Raw genomic sequence first — 18,399 nt, 5'->3', positions numbered from 1 at the left:
ATGCTCAGAACCCATCTCAAAAAAGGTGATTTGGACATTGACCCAAATGCAAATGTTCCCGTATACTTAATTTGGGCATTTTTTAAAATCTATCAAAAAAAAATCACTGATTTTTCAGAGCTCTAAGATTTTCTTGAATGTTAGGCAGAACTTTAATGGGTTAAAGGTCACTGACATGCCTTCACCTCTGGTTCCTGGGATATACTGAATACATGGTGTTCGGAATATGCTGACGCGGTCTGGACAACTGGAAAAGGTTCATCAAATGTTAACCATGACCTTGCCCATGACTGACTGTGGAAAGGCACAGTTGCCTTACACTGTCTAATCTGGATAAAGACAGCAAGATAACAGGGTCCCCAAAGGAAGCCCACCAGGCCAGCCCAAGGGAAACGGTCTCTGCTCCGTGAAAGCTGATTTAATTTCTTTGTTGAGATGGACAGAGGGTTCCTGAGAAACGCTAGTTGTTCCAAGCTGCCCCGACATTTCCCTTTCTTTCCTAGACCCTGACTTTGTTCTTTACTGTACTGTCTCTACCACATAGCAATGGGAAATTGGAAGGGGAAAAGAGGTACTTACCAGGAAACTTGTTCATCATAAATGAACTGTGAAAAAAATAAAAAGGAGAGAAGATTAGACAGACACACACACATACACATGCTTTATAACTGCATGTTATCCGCCCTTGTGGCTGGCTGGTGGGAACTGGGGCTGGGGCCGGTTTGGGGTGTGAAGCATCTGTGGGCAAACTCCCCTCTGTGCTGGTTTAGTCTCTGGTCAGTGTTCGTGGAAGGAGGTCTTGTTGGCAGACTCGGGCGGGCATCAGGCCATTCCAGCCTTCCTGCAAGTTCTGTCAGAGGATGGAGTGAGAGGGAAGCATGCCCAACCTCGTTATTTGTAGAATTTCAGATCTGGAAGGGGATGCGGAGCTTGGTGGGTGCTTGCAAACATTAGTCACTTACGGGTCCCCTGGAGGCTGTCTGTATGTCTCTGCACATCGTACAGCACCTTCGAGCTTTTATGAAATCACCTGAGCTTCTATGGAGATTAGCGAGGGTCAGAAGCAGTGCAAAGGGCCAAACAGAGACCCTCCCTGATCAGTTAGGAGCCGAAGAAAACACACGACAGGACTGAGTTTAAGTCCTACTCCACATAGCATCTAAGATCACTTCTCATTTTGGGGGAAAAAGTGGTATAATCCTGGCCCTTTGATTTATACGGGAAACGGAGCTGCAGAGAACATGAGTAATTTCCCTGGGGTCATCCAATTAGCTGCAGAGTTGGTCCCAGAACCCAGCCCTGGCTCCTAACTTCGTGTTCTTTCCATGACACCCTTATTTGCCCAGATGGTATGGTGCTGAAACCAAATGAATGCCCTTCTATTTCATTCAAGTAGGAAGCTGTTTCTTCCCACACTCACAGGACGTGACTGATTTGAGCGCCATCATCTCTGAGCAACTTTCGTTCAGGGGCCCCCTGGAGACTCTCAGGGAGAAGCATCTGGGTGTAGAGGGTGATTACTGCACCCAGGTGGTAAACTCGGCTAACGACGGGACATCGCTTCAGTCCCCGGCGATGACAGCGACCACCAGTTGTGAGAGACACAGAGAAAACCTCAAAGACCAGCAGGTGCAGCTGAAAAGGCGCACAAGAGGACCTCCCTCCAATCGCCCCAAAGGAGCATAGAGAAGGATGAGGAGAAAGGAGCCACCCTTTTCTCTGTAACTCACTCTTCCCAACAAGACACTGACAAAGACATTGGCTTCATCAGTTTTTGCCGCTTTGTCGTCTGTCATTATCGGATCCAACAGGGTGGCATTTGGATGAAAATGTCAGACCAGAGTGGGAAGAGAAATAAAGAAGTAAAGGGAACCGCCCCACAATCCAGGCTGGATGGTATGGAATTCATTCCCAGGAAGGCATTCCCAGCCGCTGTTACATAATTGCTAGCTTTCAAAAAATCCAAGAAATCATGGAACAGAAGCAGTGATTTAAGTTGGAAAATGTTTTCTATTAATTGAAGTTAATTCAATATCAGTCTTGGGCAGCAGACTGGAACAATCAATCCAGAGCCACTTAAGAGAGCACAAGATACGAGTAAAGAGTTGATTAGATCACCAATTTAATGTTCCTCTCTGGGGAGGGCAGCTAACACTCCGCAGTATGCAAGCAGCTCTGAAGAAGCCTTATTTTGTGCCACCTAACTGACAGGTAAAAAAAAAAAAATCAGAATGGGCTTAATTGTACAAAGGATTCCAAAGTGAGAGCAGAATTTACAGGGAACACAATAGCAGAGAAATAGTGAGGCATGCCTGGATGCAAACGTGGTGGGGGGAGGGAACCAGAAACTTCCAAAGGACAGAGGCAGCGATGCTGGTCCCTGACCACCTGGAGCCCTGAGGCCTCAGCTACCCTGTGGCCCACGAGTGAACACGGTCTGGGTTTGACCCCACTGCCTCAAGAGGATTGGGTGGAAACACGAGAGCCTCCAAAAAAGAACAGTAACATTGATAAAAGGGACTATAAATCAGGCCTTTGAGAAAACCTGAATGGAAAGAGGCTTGTGTGTGGTGAGGAAAGAGACCTGCCTGCAGAGTCTGGTGGTGCCTGGAGGGGGCCGCCAGCTGACTGTCACCCACCCAGAAGGAAACCCGCACTGTTCACAGACTGTTCCCCTGGGAGACCACATCTCCGGACCACGCCGACAGAGCATGGAACCGGCCTGTCTGAAAACGTACGACGACAAAGATGGTGACTCTCACTTGGTGTTGTTGATGGTTAGAGCGGATTTCTTATTCCTTACAGATTTTATTTCATTTGATTCTCCTAAGATGAGTGTTGCACATCCCTCTGTATTTTCATGCTCACTCGGTGAGTAAAAGAAGACAAAACAACTTCCCCACCCCTGCTGGCTGGGTGACTAGGGTAGAAGAGAACCTGAAATCACACGCCTTGCCCCACCTGAAACAAGAAACTGCGCCCCCAGTTCCAGCCGGTCCCCACTAGGTGGCGCTCACGTCCCGGCCCCGCATCCCAGCGGCCCGGCCCCGGCAGAGATGTTGAGATCAAGTTGGACCAAGTCCCCTTGGCGGCTCCATGAAATCTCCTGGGAGGTGGGCAAGGGCCCCTGGACAGACCGCTTCCTGCAACGGCCTGCGGCCAGCCCACTGCCATCACGCGGCGGGGTGACGTTCTGGAGGCAGCTCCTGCGCGGTGCTCTGAGATGGGGCCGGGTGGGTCCCTCAGTTACACCACACGCAGTCCCCAGACCTGAGCGCAGCGGTCGGAGGTGCCCCACCCTTTTCCCAAGTGGGATTTTGCAGAGGAGCCTTGGGAAAGCAGCTCTCTGTGCTCTGCTGGTTGTGTTTGGGGCGAGGCCTCTATTGCCCCACCCCCCGCCAGGGCCCGCGTGGGTGCGCTGATCTCTGGGCCCCAGATTTGCTGCATGGCTGGTCAGGGACCTGCTCTCTGACCCATATCTGGTTCCTCCAGAGCAACCCCCGGCTTCACGCTAAGCTTTCCACGTGTTCCGCAGACGAGCTAAATGGGAACTCACAGGAGTGAATCTGAAAAAACGCTCTTTTCCTCCAGGCCTCCGCAAAACGTTTGGGTACCATGGAAACCAGCTTTTCAGTGCTGGTGTCTGCTCTAGAATTCTTCCGAGAGAGACAGGATTCCATTAGGCAGGTGAATCCCTGGATGACCGAGCAACCCAGGGAACTCAAGGTGGAACAGCAAGGAACAGACAGCCGGTAGTCGCAGGCGAGTGGGCAGGAGAGGAGAGGCCAGGCTGGCCCCGCAGCGCACGACGGCCCTGGGCTGGCTGGTTGTAAGCGGTAACCATGGCGCTGGGCGGCTGCTGTGCTTGTACAGTAATCTCTGGCACCATCAGAATTTTAAGCAGTGAAGGTAAAAGGAGAAAATCAACACCATCATTCTCTTTCAAGAGACTGAAACCTTGAACATCTTCCCCGCGTTGCTGGGAAGGGAAACTGCTCCCCCCGCCACCCCACCCCCCACGGCGTAGATGCCCTCAGATGTGCCTACTCGGCGTCTTGCATTCCTCCGGCTTCAGGGACAGGGGTGCGGGTGGCTTAGCGGAGCCTACGGCGATTCCCTCTGAGGGGAGGAGTCAGATGGAATACATTGGAAAACAGCTGTGAGGCACGGATACGGTTTCCAATTGAAGGGTAAATCGTGATTCTGACATGAGCATCTCCAGCTGGCTGACCTGACGGTGCTGGGGATGCAGGAGGGTAGCTACTAAAGGCAGGGCTTGAGCAGAGCTGGACATCCCATATCAACCTGCAGGGCAGGCCACAGCAGAAGAAACAATGATGAGAGGACCAATTTAGGATACAGGAGATGACGGCTGTTAAAGCAAAAAGTTACGTTCGCTCAGCAGTGCAAAAACACAGGCGAGGAACTAAAATGTCCAAGTTGCTGTCCTCGGGAAAGAGCAAGTCTACTGGAATCCCGTCCAGCCAACCCGATTCCCCGGCTCTAGGAGCAAATGCTCGGATGCCCCGGCTCCCTCCCTGACCCCAGCACCACTTAAGAGCAGCCCTGCCTCTTCACTGTGGCAGGGATTAGGGAACAGGGGACCCCCTGGTTTGTTTGAGGAACTTGAATGTTCTCTCACATCCTTCTGTGTGAGAATCTTCTGGCTGCCAGAGTCATTCCCGTTTTGCTGGGGCCCCGAGACGTAATCGTGAACAGAAGGGCCTCAGGGTCTCCACACTGGAGAAGAAGGAAGGGCCCGAGGGGAACGGGCTGTGGAGGACAGCGGGCACCAGAGGACAGTCAGCAGGGTACATGTCAGGCACTTTCCTCTCACAGAAAGGGCGAGATAAGGAGATTTAAGATGGAAAGACTTCCAGGAGAGGGAGGCAGACATTCAGTCTCCAAATGTAAAGTAAGCGCTTCCTCCGGGCGCCCCTGTGAAGGTGGACTTCGTGGTAGGTGGGGTAAAGCCAGACTGTACGAGGGAAAACCTGAATTCTTTGCTGGGCTGATGCAGCTGTACATCTTATCCTCCTGCTCTGGTTGGCCTGAGAGGTTGCAGCTCGCTCACCTTGAGCAAATCCCTGGATTTCTGGAGCCTTGGTGTTGCCATCTGTAAAATGGGACTCCTATCACAGCTGCTTGCGCAGTGGTGAGTATTGAACTAGGAAATCTCCATCGACCGACCCAACACTGTACTCAGTCCCGTAGGAAGTATGGAGTCTGTGACTGTTAAAAGTGCCCGTGAGAATGTAGGTATACTTCCTCTGGAAGGATTTGCTCTCTACAACTGTGCTATCCAAGCTGATAGGCACTAGCCACATGTGGCCTCATACATTGAAATCAATGAAATAAGGTTCAGTTCCTTGGTTGCAATGGTTGCATTTCAAGAGTACAATGGCTAAATGGGAAAAGAATTTGAAAAAGAATAGACACATGTATATGTACAACTGAATCACTTTGCTGTACACCTGAAACTAACACAACATTGTAAATCAACTCTACTCCAATATAAAATAAAAATAAAAAAAAAAGAGCTCAAAGGCTCACGTGCTTGGTGGCCATCATATGGGACAGCGCTGCCTAGGCTGTCTCCGGCAGATGGGTCAGCTGAGTTGTCTCTCTTTATGAGAGTGGGGGGCTGCACTGAGTGAGAGGGCAGTGTCACCTCGGATGAGCCTTGCTGCTGTGCCGGTGCTCAGGTTGCCCTGAGGGGCCCCGCAACTGCCAATGGCCCACCTGGCCCTTCTCCAGGTGGGCAGCCCCTCCTCCCCCAAGCTGCATTTGTGAGCCTGTCTGTTATTTGGAACCTGTCTCAGAGGCCTCTCCATACCCCCTGGAAGTTTCCCTTCTCTTGGTGCTCAAAATCCCCCATCTTGAAGCAGAGATGAAGGGTAAAAATAAAGTATTCCTTTTAGGGCAGCTGTTAGATTGACGATGTAATGAATCATTTGCATTTATGTAAATTACATGATTATGTAAATTACAGTAACATTTCAATAAAAGAGACTGTCTGTCGGGTCTGCTGGAATCTGGAGAAAGAAGATGGGGAGGCTGGAGCTGCCATAGTCAGGTGGGGGTGGGTCCTTGGTGTGAGAGACAGCAGCAAGAGTGTCCACGAGGGTCTGCAGACTCCCCATCGTGTAGAGGCACACAGGACATGCTCCGAAGGAGCCAGGATGCTCTCAGAACCTAAACAGCGACACTTCTCTTGCAGAAAGAGACCCAAGTCATGGGGCGAGCTTCCTGACCCATGTCAAGCTTCTCCAGGGCCTGATGCTTCACTGTAGAGAATGTCACCTGGGCTAAAGGGGGATGCCTGATGGGGCGGGGGAAGGGCGCTGAGAGACAGGCGCTGTACGCTTTTGCAATTAGAACTGCTTTAGATGAGAGCATGTTCTTAATTTCTTCCGCTCTCTATTTATCTTTATTTTTTCACTCTCTCTTTAAAAAACAGCAACAACAAACAAACTAGAAAATAGCAGAGAGCAAAGGTCAGGTAAATCCCAGATAGCGACGTGAACTGAGTCCCTTGTCTCTAAGTTAACCGTTTGAAGCTCTGTTGGTTTCAGAACACCCGTGCTGTGTTTCTGCTTTTTGGCCTGGGCCTCTGCAGCAGCTTCCATGTCAGCTGTTTCAGAGTCCAGGTAGTAACGACCCCATCAGCACTCCCTGGACCCGTGGCCCTAAGCCTCCCTGGAGACGTGGTCTTTCCTGCTCTTTGGATCCCCAGCCCTGAGGGACTGTCCTCGGGGCTCCTCCCTGTGGGCAGATGTATTTAGAAGTGGCCTCTGGTCCCATTTAGTCTGGACTTGCCCTCCGGGTGAATTAGCTCTTCATTGCGGCACCTCAGGGGACTGCCTTCTGAACATTTCAGAGCCATAAAAAGGGGGAGAGGGTAAAAAAACCCCTAATAGTTAAAATAAATTATTCAGATAATTATTGGTAATTATTTGTGGGTAGGAGGAGTGTTCTAAGTACAGGACTTTTCAGTGCCCATTGCAGAGTCCGATGGAGAAGCTTTGTGTTATACAGGGAAAACCCGAAGAAAAGTGGTGCTGTTACCATGACATTAGGGAAAACATAGAAAGAGGAGACTAGGAAACCTTGACGGAAAGATATGGCGTGTGGAGCAGCAGCCTGGGGCTGGCGCGTGGAAGAGATCTGTGGACATGGACGAACCTCCTTTGCTAAGCGCTGCTCTTCGGGTATGAGGCTGTTTTGCTCTTCAGGCTGGTTTTAAGTCTCATGTGGAAATGACCCCAAGAACGAACAGCCCTCAGAAATCCAGCCAACCAAGCTGCCACGATGCTTCCCCTTTCGAGACGAGCCTCGCCTGCAGCAGATGACCATCTGAGGAAATGGTGTCCAACCGTATTTGAGGTTGAGTTTCTCCAAGCACAGTGGGTGCCACTGGCATCAGAATCACGGGGGAAGATCCTGGTTGAAGTGAAGCTTCCTGGGTCCAACCCCAGGATCTACTGAATTAAAATCTCTGGTTTGCATGTTTCCAGGAGACATGCTGAGCGTTTCCTGTGCTGCTGAATTTGGAGGAACACCACTTAAAGTAGAAAGAACCGAGACCAAACCCTGAGGACCCAGACGTTCTCTTTTCCATTACTTCCTAACAGTGGAGAAAGGTAATTTTTCTCAAGATCATAAAAATCTAGCCTTGACGTCAGGTCGGTAAATACACAGTCCAATCTCTAGGTCACAGCAAAGAATCACTTGCTTTTGACTCTGTTGCCATCGGAGGGAACACAGAGCTGCTGGCATCCTGTGAGCAGCTGAGTCAGCTCTGATTCATCCTCAGCAGGTGATTGCTTTGCCCAAAGACCCCGCTCGGGCGAGCGTCGCCCACAGCCTGAGGATGCAAAACCGCTTTGTTTCTTCACACGTTTCTTCTTCTTAGCAACAATTACATTTGTTCTATCTTGAACACGGCCAGATAAATGTGACAGAAGACAGGTTATTTCACACACGGTCCAGGAGGTGTCCACGTGAAAACAGTGAAACTGACACCAGCAGATCTACCGACAGGCGCGACGGGCGCGGATGCTGCCGGGTCCGTGCTCCCAGGGGGTCTTGTTTTTTTTTTTCCTTTGGTATAAATTTATTTACTTATTTATTTTTGCCTGTGTCAGGTCTTCGTTGCTGCGTATGGGCTTTCTCTCTAGTTGCGGCGTGCAGGGGCTACTCTTTGTTGCGGTGCGCGGGCTTCTCACTGCGATGGCTTCTCTTGTTGCAGAGCACGGGCTCTAGGCGCATGGACTTCAGTAGTTGTGGCATGCGGGCTTCAGTAGTTGTGGCTCTTGGGCTCAGTTGCTCCACGGCATGTGGGATCTTCGACACGGCTCAAACCCGTGTCCCCTGCATTGGCAGGTGGGTTCTTAACCACTGCACCTCCAGGGAAGTCCCTCCCAGGGGGTCTTGGACTGCGTTGTTCTGGCTCATCTCCTTGTCTCTAGGAGGGTGGACACCTCCTTCTGGAATTCAGTAAAAGGGAGAACTGCGTTCATTGACACCATGCACTAACACGTCTCTTGAAAAATGTAATTTTCAGAAATCATCCTAAAATACCCTGACAGCAGAAGAGCAGAGTACATGTGAGCTGTATGGGATCGGGCATCACTGGACAAAGATTCTGCAGAGCGTGTTTGAGCAGTCTGGGCTGGGTGAACAGAGGCTTCTAGATCTGGGGGTGATCATACCTCTTCCACAGGTACAAGAACACAGAGCTCATAGGTGTCCTTAAGTCTGCTGACCGGGAATTCAACAGACACACTGTGTTTTCAGTCCAACGTGTACGTCGGAGCACTTCTGCCCTTGGGGGGCTGGTCTCAACCCTCCTGATCGTCAATCGCTCCTGGAATGAGGGTGCTGTGGTTGTAAACCCAAGCTCTTCACGTGGAGCTGCTGTTGACTTAACTAACCCATCTGATTCCTTGGGGAAAGTCTTGTATTAAACATCACTTTTGACTTATTTGTATATAGCTTTATAATTAAATTAATTATTTATAATTAAATAATATACAGGTAAGTGCTTTGTAAACAGGTAAGTAAATCCTTCAGAGGATCTATTTCCGTTCTGTGCGTAAGGAAACTAAGACCTGGAGACACTGATTTCTCCAAGGTCATTAGAGCTAGCGAGAAGGGGACCCGAGTTAGGAGCCAGGTCTCCCGATTCCCATGTGTTGTTCTGACTTGCTGCCCTTCTCCTAGACGGCTCGGCTTGCCAAGCTAAGGGATTTGGGTTTATCCCCACAGGACATGGAGCCGCTGATCACAGGACTGGCATTTGCAGGTGTTCTTTGTCGAGACACCGTTTGGACAGCTCTGAGGACTGACCAGGGAGGGGGTGGGCAGCTGTGATTCTACTCGTTACATTAATCTGCAATGAGCTTCATCAGTGCAGGCCAGAGATGCAAAAAGCCTCAAGGAAAACAGGCTACGGGGGACACACTGGGGAGACTTTTACAAAGTGAAAATCCACAGGACACTGACGCCAAATGCGTATGTTGGGAGTTGGGGGGAAGGTCAGTTTAATATCATTCCCAGGCTGGGTAGCTAGGGTAGGAACGGGGGCTGAAATAAAGGAGGAGGGTCCAGTCTTGGGGAAATCATCCCAAGTGTAGAGACACATTGGGTCTGGGGCATGAAGGTGTCTAGTAGAGAGTTGCTTACCCACTGCTAGGGACACAGTGTAGGCGTGTCCGCGTGAAGGCGGTAATGGCAACAGGTACTGTGGGACGGGCAGGGCGTGTCCCGGGAGAGTGCACAGAGTAAGGGGGAGAAGGAAGGTCCACACCCAGTGATGCTGAAGGGAGTTACAGAGGAGCCCATGAGGAAAGTGAGTGCCAAGGGTCGGGGGAATCGTAGGAAAACAGCAGGGGATGCTCATGGAGCTGGGGGACCAGAGCCAGCTCCTGTTCTGAGCACCGGACCATCAGGCTGGGGTTCTGAGTGATCCAAGTAGCCGCCTCCACGCACCTGCTCCACCTGGAGGAGCCACACGTCACCCCAAGCTGAGAAGGATGATTGGGAGATAAGAGGCCAGGGATCCAGGCGAGGTGCCCATCACACACTTACCACGATGAGTGCAACCACGGACAGCGTGTAGTAAATGGAGTCCCTCAGCAGGCACCAGGAGGACAGAGCCACAACCTGGAGGAAAAGGGGAGAGGAGGTGAGAAACAGGACATCGACTGTGCGAGGGAGACAGCCTGGCTCCTGGAGCTGTGGCCAGTGATGACGCAGACACACAATCTAGCATTTGTGTCTCTGTCCCGCAGACCCAGGCCATCTGCCAGTTGATAGGAATAGACTGAAGTCTTCAGGCACCACGGTCTGGGTCTCCTGAAAATCGGATGCCAAGATGGGGTTGAACCTGCAAGGACTTCATTAGGGGGAGATGCCCAGGAGAGGAGACCAGGAGTAGGCCGGGGAACCGGGAGGCTGCCCAGCCATAACTCGGGTCTGACCCCCAGAGGAGAGGGAAAGCTGGGTAGACGGACAATCTGAGGCAGGTTCTGCACAGCCGAGCCAAAGTCCCATGTCTCCCAGGAGCCCGCCAGCCTCAGCATCCCTAACTCCACGTGGACCATAGGAGTTACCCGACCCTGGGTCCTTGTCAACACTCTACCCAGGGCTGGGCAGCTGCCACCCTTCAGAAGAGGCGCGGACAGTTGATTTGTGGTCTCCCCCTCCACTCCCCGCGCCCTCTTCTCTCCTCTCTATTATATGCCAGGCCTTGTGGGCACTTGACCCCTGGCTTAATCAGAATTTTTAAAAGATTGATTTGCGTATTGATCTGGAGAAAACATTATCTTAGCAGTGGGGAGCTGTCCCTTTAAAGATGTGGTGACTCTGCTGAGACCAGTGGACACCTTGCTGGAGGATAAGCAGGCTTGGCCTCCTGTGTGCAGACTTCCTGCAGGAGAAGGAGGCCCCTGGTGCAGAAGGAGGGGCGGGGCCCCGCTGGGCATTGTGGGAGGAGGGGCTGCGGGGAGGGGTGGGGGAGGAGAGAGGGGGAGGGGCCCAGGTTAAGATCCCTGCTCTGGAGGAAGAGTCACTTCTCCTCTGCAAATCCTTCAAAGTCTCTTTTGGAGCAAAAGCTGGTATTTTTCCTCTGCTCTGCAGAGTAGGTCCATTTTTGCAGACTCTCCCAAAGGAGGCTGGGAGAGTCCCAGTGCCCTGTCAGAGTTGCTTCCTGGGCTGTCACTCACAGTCCCTCCCACCTCCCTAGAAAAGTGTCAGCCACCCCAGGGCCACAGGACACTTCTAGCTGCCTTTGCCCTTGGCCTCAAAAGGGGAAAAGGACACAGCAAATGCCACCTCTCAGCTGGGACAGTGACAGGCACACGGTGCACCAAAGACAACAGGAAAAGGGATTCCAGGGACAAGGCCGCCTTTGGCACCTCTCCCCTCCCCTACTGCTGTGAGCGGCTATGAAGAAAGGATCAGGCAAAGTCAAACCAGAGAGGGCTTTCTGGATTCAAATAACATGAAAGGTATCACCTAAATAGAACCATAAATGAATAATGAGGCCAGCTTCTTTTCATTAACACATTCTTCCACTGCTGTAGGGACAATGAGGTATTTTCTGTTGCTAATTTTGCCTTATATGGATGTGTATTTGCAGATCTAAGTTACAGATGACAGGGTTGTCAAGAAGAGAACTTGTGCCACGAGAATCACTTTAGAACAAACTTGACCCTTTTATCATCTCTCCTTGGACCGTATACTCTTAGAACCTGTGACCATCACTTACCGTCTATGGAACAGAACAAATTGGACTAGACTGTTCATTTTCCATCAGGTCATAAAACGTGGTGAATATTTTAAAATTTATTATAGTTAGGCTAATGGACTTAAAACGTGGCAAATATCAATTCTGAATTTTCTTAAAAAATCACTTGGGCTTTTAATTAAAGATGGCAGATTGAACACATACCAGTACCTTTGCTCTTTCTTGTTGCACTATAACAGGATAACAGCAAAAGGACTTTTTTTTTTTGTTTTTTTTTTTTTTTTTTTAACAAGAGATAAACCTGGGAGGAAAGGAGAATAGAAGAGCTGATCTGAGCAACGAAAGTTTGGAGGCTGAAAGCAGAAGAACAATCGGTCATTCAGCAGGCAGTGGGCCAAGCTCTAGAAGTGATGGTAAATGTGGCCTGAAAACAGGATGACCGTGAGACTGTTTAAGAATTCAATCCCAAACCTCCTCCCTCTCTTCAAGCAGACCAGTGACTGCACATCCCTCACCTTATCAGAAACAGGAGACCTGGCATTTAAAGAAGAGAAGTTCCAGAAAAAGGAGGAGAGGAAATAATCAAATAGATAATTAAAGATTCCCAGAAGTTAAGGATGTGCATTTTCCAGCACAAAGGACAAAATGATGCATACCAATGCACGTCATTGTGAATTTTCAAAAGGCCAGGACCAAAAAAATGGTCCTAGAAACTACCAAAGAGAGAAAAACAGGAATATATACAAAGGATCAAAACCAGAATGACATTTTATTTCTCAACCAAAGCACTGGAAGCTAGAAGACAATGGAGGAACGCCTTCAAGATTAGAAAGGAAAATGATTTCAACCTGGAATTCTACACTCAACCAAATTGTCATTAAGGGTGAGAGAAGACTAAAAATAAAAGTTTAATTATCTCAGAAAAAATGTAATTCCTACGTATCTTTTCCCAGAAAGCTACTGGAGGATGTGCTCCACTAAAATCAGGGAGTAAAACAATTGTTACAGAGAATTATGTTACAATAAACCATTAAACCAAACAATAAAAATCTATCGTAATAAGTGAAGAAGATTTCCAAGATGGTGATGAAGGAAGATTCCAAAATGATGGTAAAAGGAGAATCCAAGATGAAATTTTTGCAGCAGGTCAGAAGACTCAGACGAAATGATGCCAGAAGGACAAAACTGATGGAAAATCTTATGATTTTGAACCCACGGAAAAGAGACTGGAGATCTCTGGGAACAGAGCATAGATACCTCAGCAAACAAACAACAAAAAAAAAAGACAGTTCTAAACCATGGGGAAAACAGAGTTGTGCAGGAAAGGAAGATGAATCATTACCCATTATTGGCTCAGCTATAAACAGTGGTCACATAGTCATAATAAACACAGCATAAACTACTGTCTAAGCAAATTTATGGTGTAATTGTTTGGGGAGGACAGAGGGCTGGGCAACCGGGGTGGGCAGGGCTGAAAGAGACCTTAACCTTCCTCTTCCACACTACTGTGAAGCCATGGAGCATTCTGGAAACTGAAAAGTCAAGTAACTGCCATAGAAGCACGTTATTTGCAGACACTGAGCAAGTGTCAGGAACAACCAAACTAGTGGAAAGCAGCTGCTTCTGAAGGGTGGGACGGGAAGGTGTCTGTCTTTCATAAGCCTTCTAGAAGTGGTTGCCTCTTTAAGCTCTGTGCATATAACTTTAATGAAAAGAAAAACTAAAATAAGAAAGTATAATACAAGTTATCCACTTAGATTTACTCCTGCAAGAAATGCACCTCACGTTGAGCCTAGATGTCAAATCTGCATGGATAGTGATCTACTTTTATCTCTTTATAAATAGAATAGTTTTCAATGTATAGACTATCTCCAAATTTCAGCTCCAGATTCAGAGCCTACATTTACCAAAACCAATTTTTTAAAAATTTATTTATTTAAAAAATTTTTAATTGAGGTATAGTTGATTTACAATGTTTCAGGTGTACGGCAAAGTGATTCAGGTATATATATATATATATATATATACACACACACACGTATATATTCTTTTTCAGATTCTTTTTCATTACAGGTTATTACAAGGTATTGAATATAGTTCCCTGTGCTATAAGCAGGTCCTTGTTGTTTATTTTATATATAGTAGTGTGTATCTGTTAATCCCAAATTCCTAACTCATCTCTCCCCTCACTTTCCCCTTTGGTAACCATAAGTTTGTTTTCTATGTCTGTGAGTCTATTTGTGCAAAACCAATTTTTTCTATAGAAGCAATGAACTGGAGGACAAACAAGGAGGCAAATTAGGGAATAATTTTTCTCCACACTCTAGAAGGAATCAAAGCGTCGTTGGTTCTGCAATATCTATAGTGAAAGCTGTGACCATGACCTCATGTCCACCTCTACCTTCCCTTTCTGTGATCACTACTCACCACAGTAGGGAAGACTTACCTGACACCTCCTGCAAACAGGAGGACTGGAAGGGTCATTTCATTCAATCCTACAGCAACCCCAAAACGTGGGCAGTGTCACCCTCATTGGCCAGCAATCTGGACCTGACCAAGGTGAAGCCTTGACCACGGTCGTACAACTACCAGTGGGGTGGGGGCTTGGATCTGAACCCAGAAGCCTGGGTCTCACGGCCCTGACCCGACACTCTATGCTACAATGCGTAAACAGAGGCAGGGTAAAAGCAGATACCCATTTGTGACACCTCCCATGGAGATACTTTTTTCTCCATGACATTAAGCCATTAGGCAGGTGTGTTAGAGATGGTAGCCAAAGGAGGGAAGAGTTGGAGGTGAGAGACCAAAAAGCAGCTACCACAGCTCCATTTAAAAATATACTGCTCTAAAGAGACTCAGGGCAAGTTATCAAGGCAGAAGGAGTGACCACAGTGACAATAGACAGGGATACAGATAGGGTATGGACATATTCCAGGAGGGAGAGAGTCAGTTAGAAAACTGGGAAACTACTCCATTTAGCTAGTGTTTTTTTTTTTTTTTTTTTGTAAAAAACACCAATACAGTTCATTGTTTGCTGATGGAATATTTTACTTTTCCACAGATGTGGATACACTGATGCTTGGTTCTAAGCCACTCTCTTTGCTCCTTGGTGAAGGGGCTTTTATCTCGAGAAGAGGCCAGCAACCATCTGACTCATTCGTTGGCAGGGAGGGATCTGTCAGCACCCCTGCATCAACATGGGAGGGAGGCTCTTTGGCATCTGTTGGCAGGCGTCACCCAACCCAGAGCGGGGGAGATGGTGATGAGAAGACAATGCTTCCTGAGCACTTTGCAAAGTGAACAGGGGTCCTGGGAGAGAACCAACAGTGAGTAACGCTGCCCTTGACCTCATTAATCAATAATACAGATGGCACAGATTATGAGAGGCCATCCACTGGCAGACTCCTCCATAAATTAAAGCCAGAGGCTCTGTTTTCCCCTATAGCTCTAGGAATCCCTCCCAGCTGGAATTTCATCTTATTTCTTTTCTATTTCTGGAGTGCATTTCACTCTTTTTCTATTGAATATATGCAGCTTCAGTTTCCTTCTTATAATTTCATGTAGCTTCAGAGTGGCATGAGGTGAAAAAAAAAAAAAAAAAAAAATCCACACTTCCAAAACAGGAAAATACCTTCTCCTTTATTCAAATGTTGAGTGATAATCTGGAATTCTCACTCCTTCCAGGAGGTTAAAATTAATTATTCATGATAAAACGATATATTTTCTGTATATGGATTTGTATTGCAAATCTATACACAGCTATTGATATATATGGTAATATACACACATACATATGAACAGATAGCATATATAATAGGATTTAATATTTATGATTTTTCTTGATGGAGAATGGAATTTGACATTGCAGACACATTTTAAAAGGAACAAATACCCTCAACCTGTGAGCACTTTGCCTTTTTAAAAAGCCATTGTAGCAGTCAGAACACCATAATGGTTACATGACATAAAACATAAAACTGCTATCGTTTCAGAGAAATGTTATTTCACACAAATTTCATGGAAAAGGGATCTGAAAATAATAACATGAGTTTTGTTCCAAGCTTTTGAGCTGACACAGTTCCTACAGCCAATTCTTATCTCAGGAAAGACAGCCATGTGATGTGGAGCAGGGATGGGGGCTCTGGGGTGTCCCCCACATGGTATGAGGGTGACCGGTGGTGCTAGGGGTCAGAGCAGGTGAGGGAGAGGTCTTGGCGCTACCGTCTGTTCCTTATTCAAGTACACTTTCAAAACACTTCGATCCTGGGAAAAGTCACCAAATACAAATGGCTCCTGCTTTCTGGGAATTTACAGCCGAGAACGGACAGTAATAGGTCGTGATAATTGGGATTGACTTATATACACTATATGTATAAAATTGATAACTAATAAGAACCTGCTGTATAAAAAAATAAATAAAATAAAAAAAATAGGTTGTGTAAAAGACAATAATAAGCTTTCGCAAAATACAGTGAATGTCCTCTTATTAATCTTTGCAAACAGGAAGAGGAAATGGAGTCATATTTTAATTTTTATTTTTTCTAAGAAAACCCATTCTGAGCTCTAGCTTTACTTAAGGAAGACAAATGACAAGTAAACAAGCTGCTACTGGAGATACATTTAAATAAAGACAAGGCCACATCAGGACCGTGCAGGCACACAGTAGTCTCCTGAACGCTCTTCACTGATCAAGCTGAACAATAACCACAGATGCTCTAACGACCTGAAGTGCCTGGGATGCAGCAGTGCCTTCTCAATATTCAAAACATCAGGTGCAGGAGTTTTCACGTTGGATGTAAGTGTTGCCTGCTAGGCCTTCAAAACTTGGTAGCTCAGACTGTTCTCGCACACATGAGAATTAAGGGGGGTCAGTTCCGTCTTAGGGGAGGACTGCACCGGCTGTGCTCCTGGATCCCGTTGCCTAGTCACCTAGGACCAGGTGCGGGGTCTGCACTCACTGCCAGGCATTGCTGTGCCAACCCTAGGGACCAGCACTAGGTACAAGTTTGCTGAATAAAAGTAAGGCATTTAGGGCAATTTCATGTAAGCAGACGTGTTAGCTTGGATTTACCCAGAAGCAGAGCCTGAGGCAAGGATTCGAATGCATATGGTTTATTTGAGAGGTGATTCTAGGAAACACTGTTGGGGGAAGTGAGGTAGGTAATGAAAAGGTAATAAGCAAGTCACAGCAGCAGGAGACTGGGGCACGATCCCGGTGGGGCGCTCTGGGGGACCTTGGAGAACATGCCTCTCTCCTGTCTCATCCAAGGGGAGAGGGAGTTGGGGTATTTATCCACCTACTCCCACAAGTCATTGCTTCAGGGCTGCACCTGGATTATTGATTCCCTGGCCAAGGAGGGCCCTCAGACAGAGAAACACAGGTTCTGGCAGGGGGAAGTCAGGCCAGAGGGAACTGAAACGGTAAGGGTGAGGGTCATGGGTGGGGCACCAGCAGTGTCTGCTTTAACCCTAAACATGGATTTACATAATAATCCAATAATCAGAGTAAGCATTCCTACACACAGACACACAGACACACACACACACACACAGACACACACACACACAGACACACACAGAGTTTTGTAAGCCTAAAAATACAACTCGTATATATACCACATCTTTAGCCATTCATCTGCCGGTGGACACTTAGGTTGCTTCCATGTCTTGGCTATTGTAAATAGTGCTGCAGTGAACACTGGGGTGCATGTATCTTTTCAAATTATAGTTTTCTCCAGATATATGCCCAGGAGTGGTATTACTCAGCCATAAAAAAAGAATGAAATAATGCCATTTGCAGCAACATGGATGGACCTAGAGATTATCATACAAAGTGAAGTAAGTTAGACAGAGAAAGACAAACATCATATGATATTGCTCATATGTGGAATCTAAAAAGATGATACAAATGAACTTACTTATAAAACAGAAACAAAAAAAAAAAAAAAAAAAAAAAACCCCCAGAAACAGACCCACAGACATAGAAAACAAACTTATGGTTACCAAAGGGGAAAGCAGGGGAGGGATAAATTAGGAGTTTGGGATTAACATACACACACTACTATATATAAAATAGCATATATATACTATACAACCTACTGTATAGCACAGGGAACTATACTCAATATTTTGTAATAACCTACAAAGGAAAAGAATCTGAAAAAGAATAAATATATACATATGTACAACTGAATCACTTTGCTGTACACCTGAAACTAACACAACATTGCAAATCAACTACACTTAAGTAAAAAAAAAAAAAAAATCCCATTTACATAAGGTTCTAAAGCAGAGCATATGGACTGTGCTGTTTTAAGTCTGGAACAGTGTTCCCCTGGGGCCGGGGGTAGAGTCTGAAAGGGCACGAGGGGCTCCTGGAGGCCAGGACTGTTCTCTTTCTTGACCAGGTCCTGGTGACTGGGGTGTGCTCAGTTGTGAAGTCATTTAGCTGTACTTATGATGTACTTCTGTGTACTGCTGTGCACTTTTCTGAATCTACGTGGTACTTCAATAAAAATCTTATTCAAACAAAACAAAAACGCAATTACAAGGTTAGTTGTTGACGTGAATTTTACGTATTTATTTGAACAGTAACTACTCCATCACACCTGCAGTTGGCTTATTAGTAGAGTTGCCAGAAAAAATAC

The 18,399-nt window shown here is 47.2% G+C and overlaps 1 protein-coding gene across 2 annotated transcripts in view; it reads right to left on the bottom strand.

The window, feature by feature from the left end:
- Nucleotides 1-18,399, bottom strand: part of SLC24A3 (solute carrier family 24 member 3) — a 394,577-nt gene that overhangs the window by 48,594 nt on the left and 327,584 nt on the right. For both annotated transcript variants that reach the window (XM_024753731.1, XM_024753730.1), the window contains exons 6-7: nucleotides 10,093-10,167; nucleotides 580-605 (exon numbers count right to left, since the gene is read on the bottom strand). In XM_024753731.1, coding sequence (XP_024609499.1) covers nucleotides 580-605; nucleotides 10,093-10,167 — 101 coding nt within the window. The remainder of the gene's footprint in view (nucleotides 1-579; nucleotides 606-10,092; nucleotides 10,168-18,399) is intronic.

The sequence above is a fragment of the Neophocaena asiaeorientalis genome, unplaced genomic scaffold, assembly GCF_003031525.2.
Source record: "Neophocaena asiaeorientalis asiaeorientalis breed wild unplaced genomic scaffold, Neophocaena_asiaeorientalis_V1.1 scaffold302, whole genome shotgun sequence".
NCBI lineage: Eukaryota > Metazoa > Chordata > Mammalia > Artiodactyla > Phocoenidae > Neophocaena > Neophocaena asiaeorientalis.
Note: the sequence above shows the minus strand (reverse complement) of the source record. Positions and strands in the feature narration are given on the sequence as shown.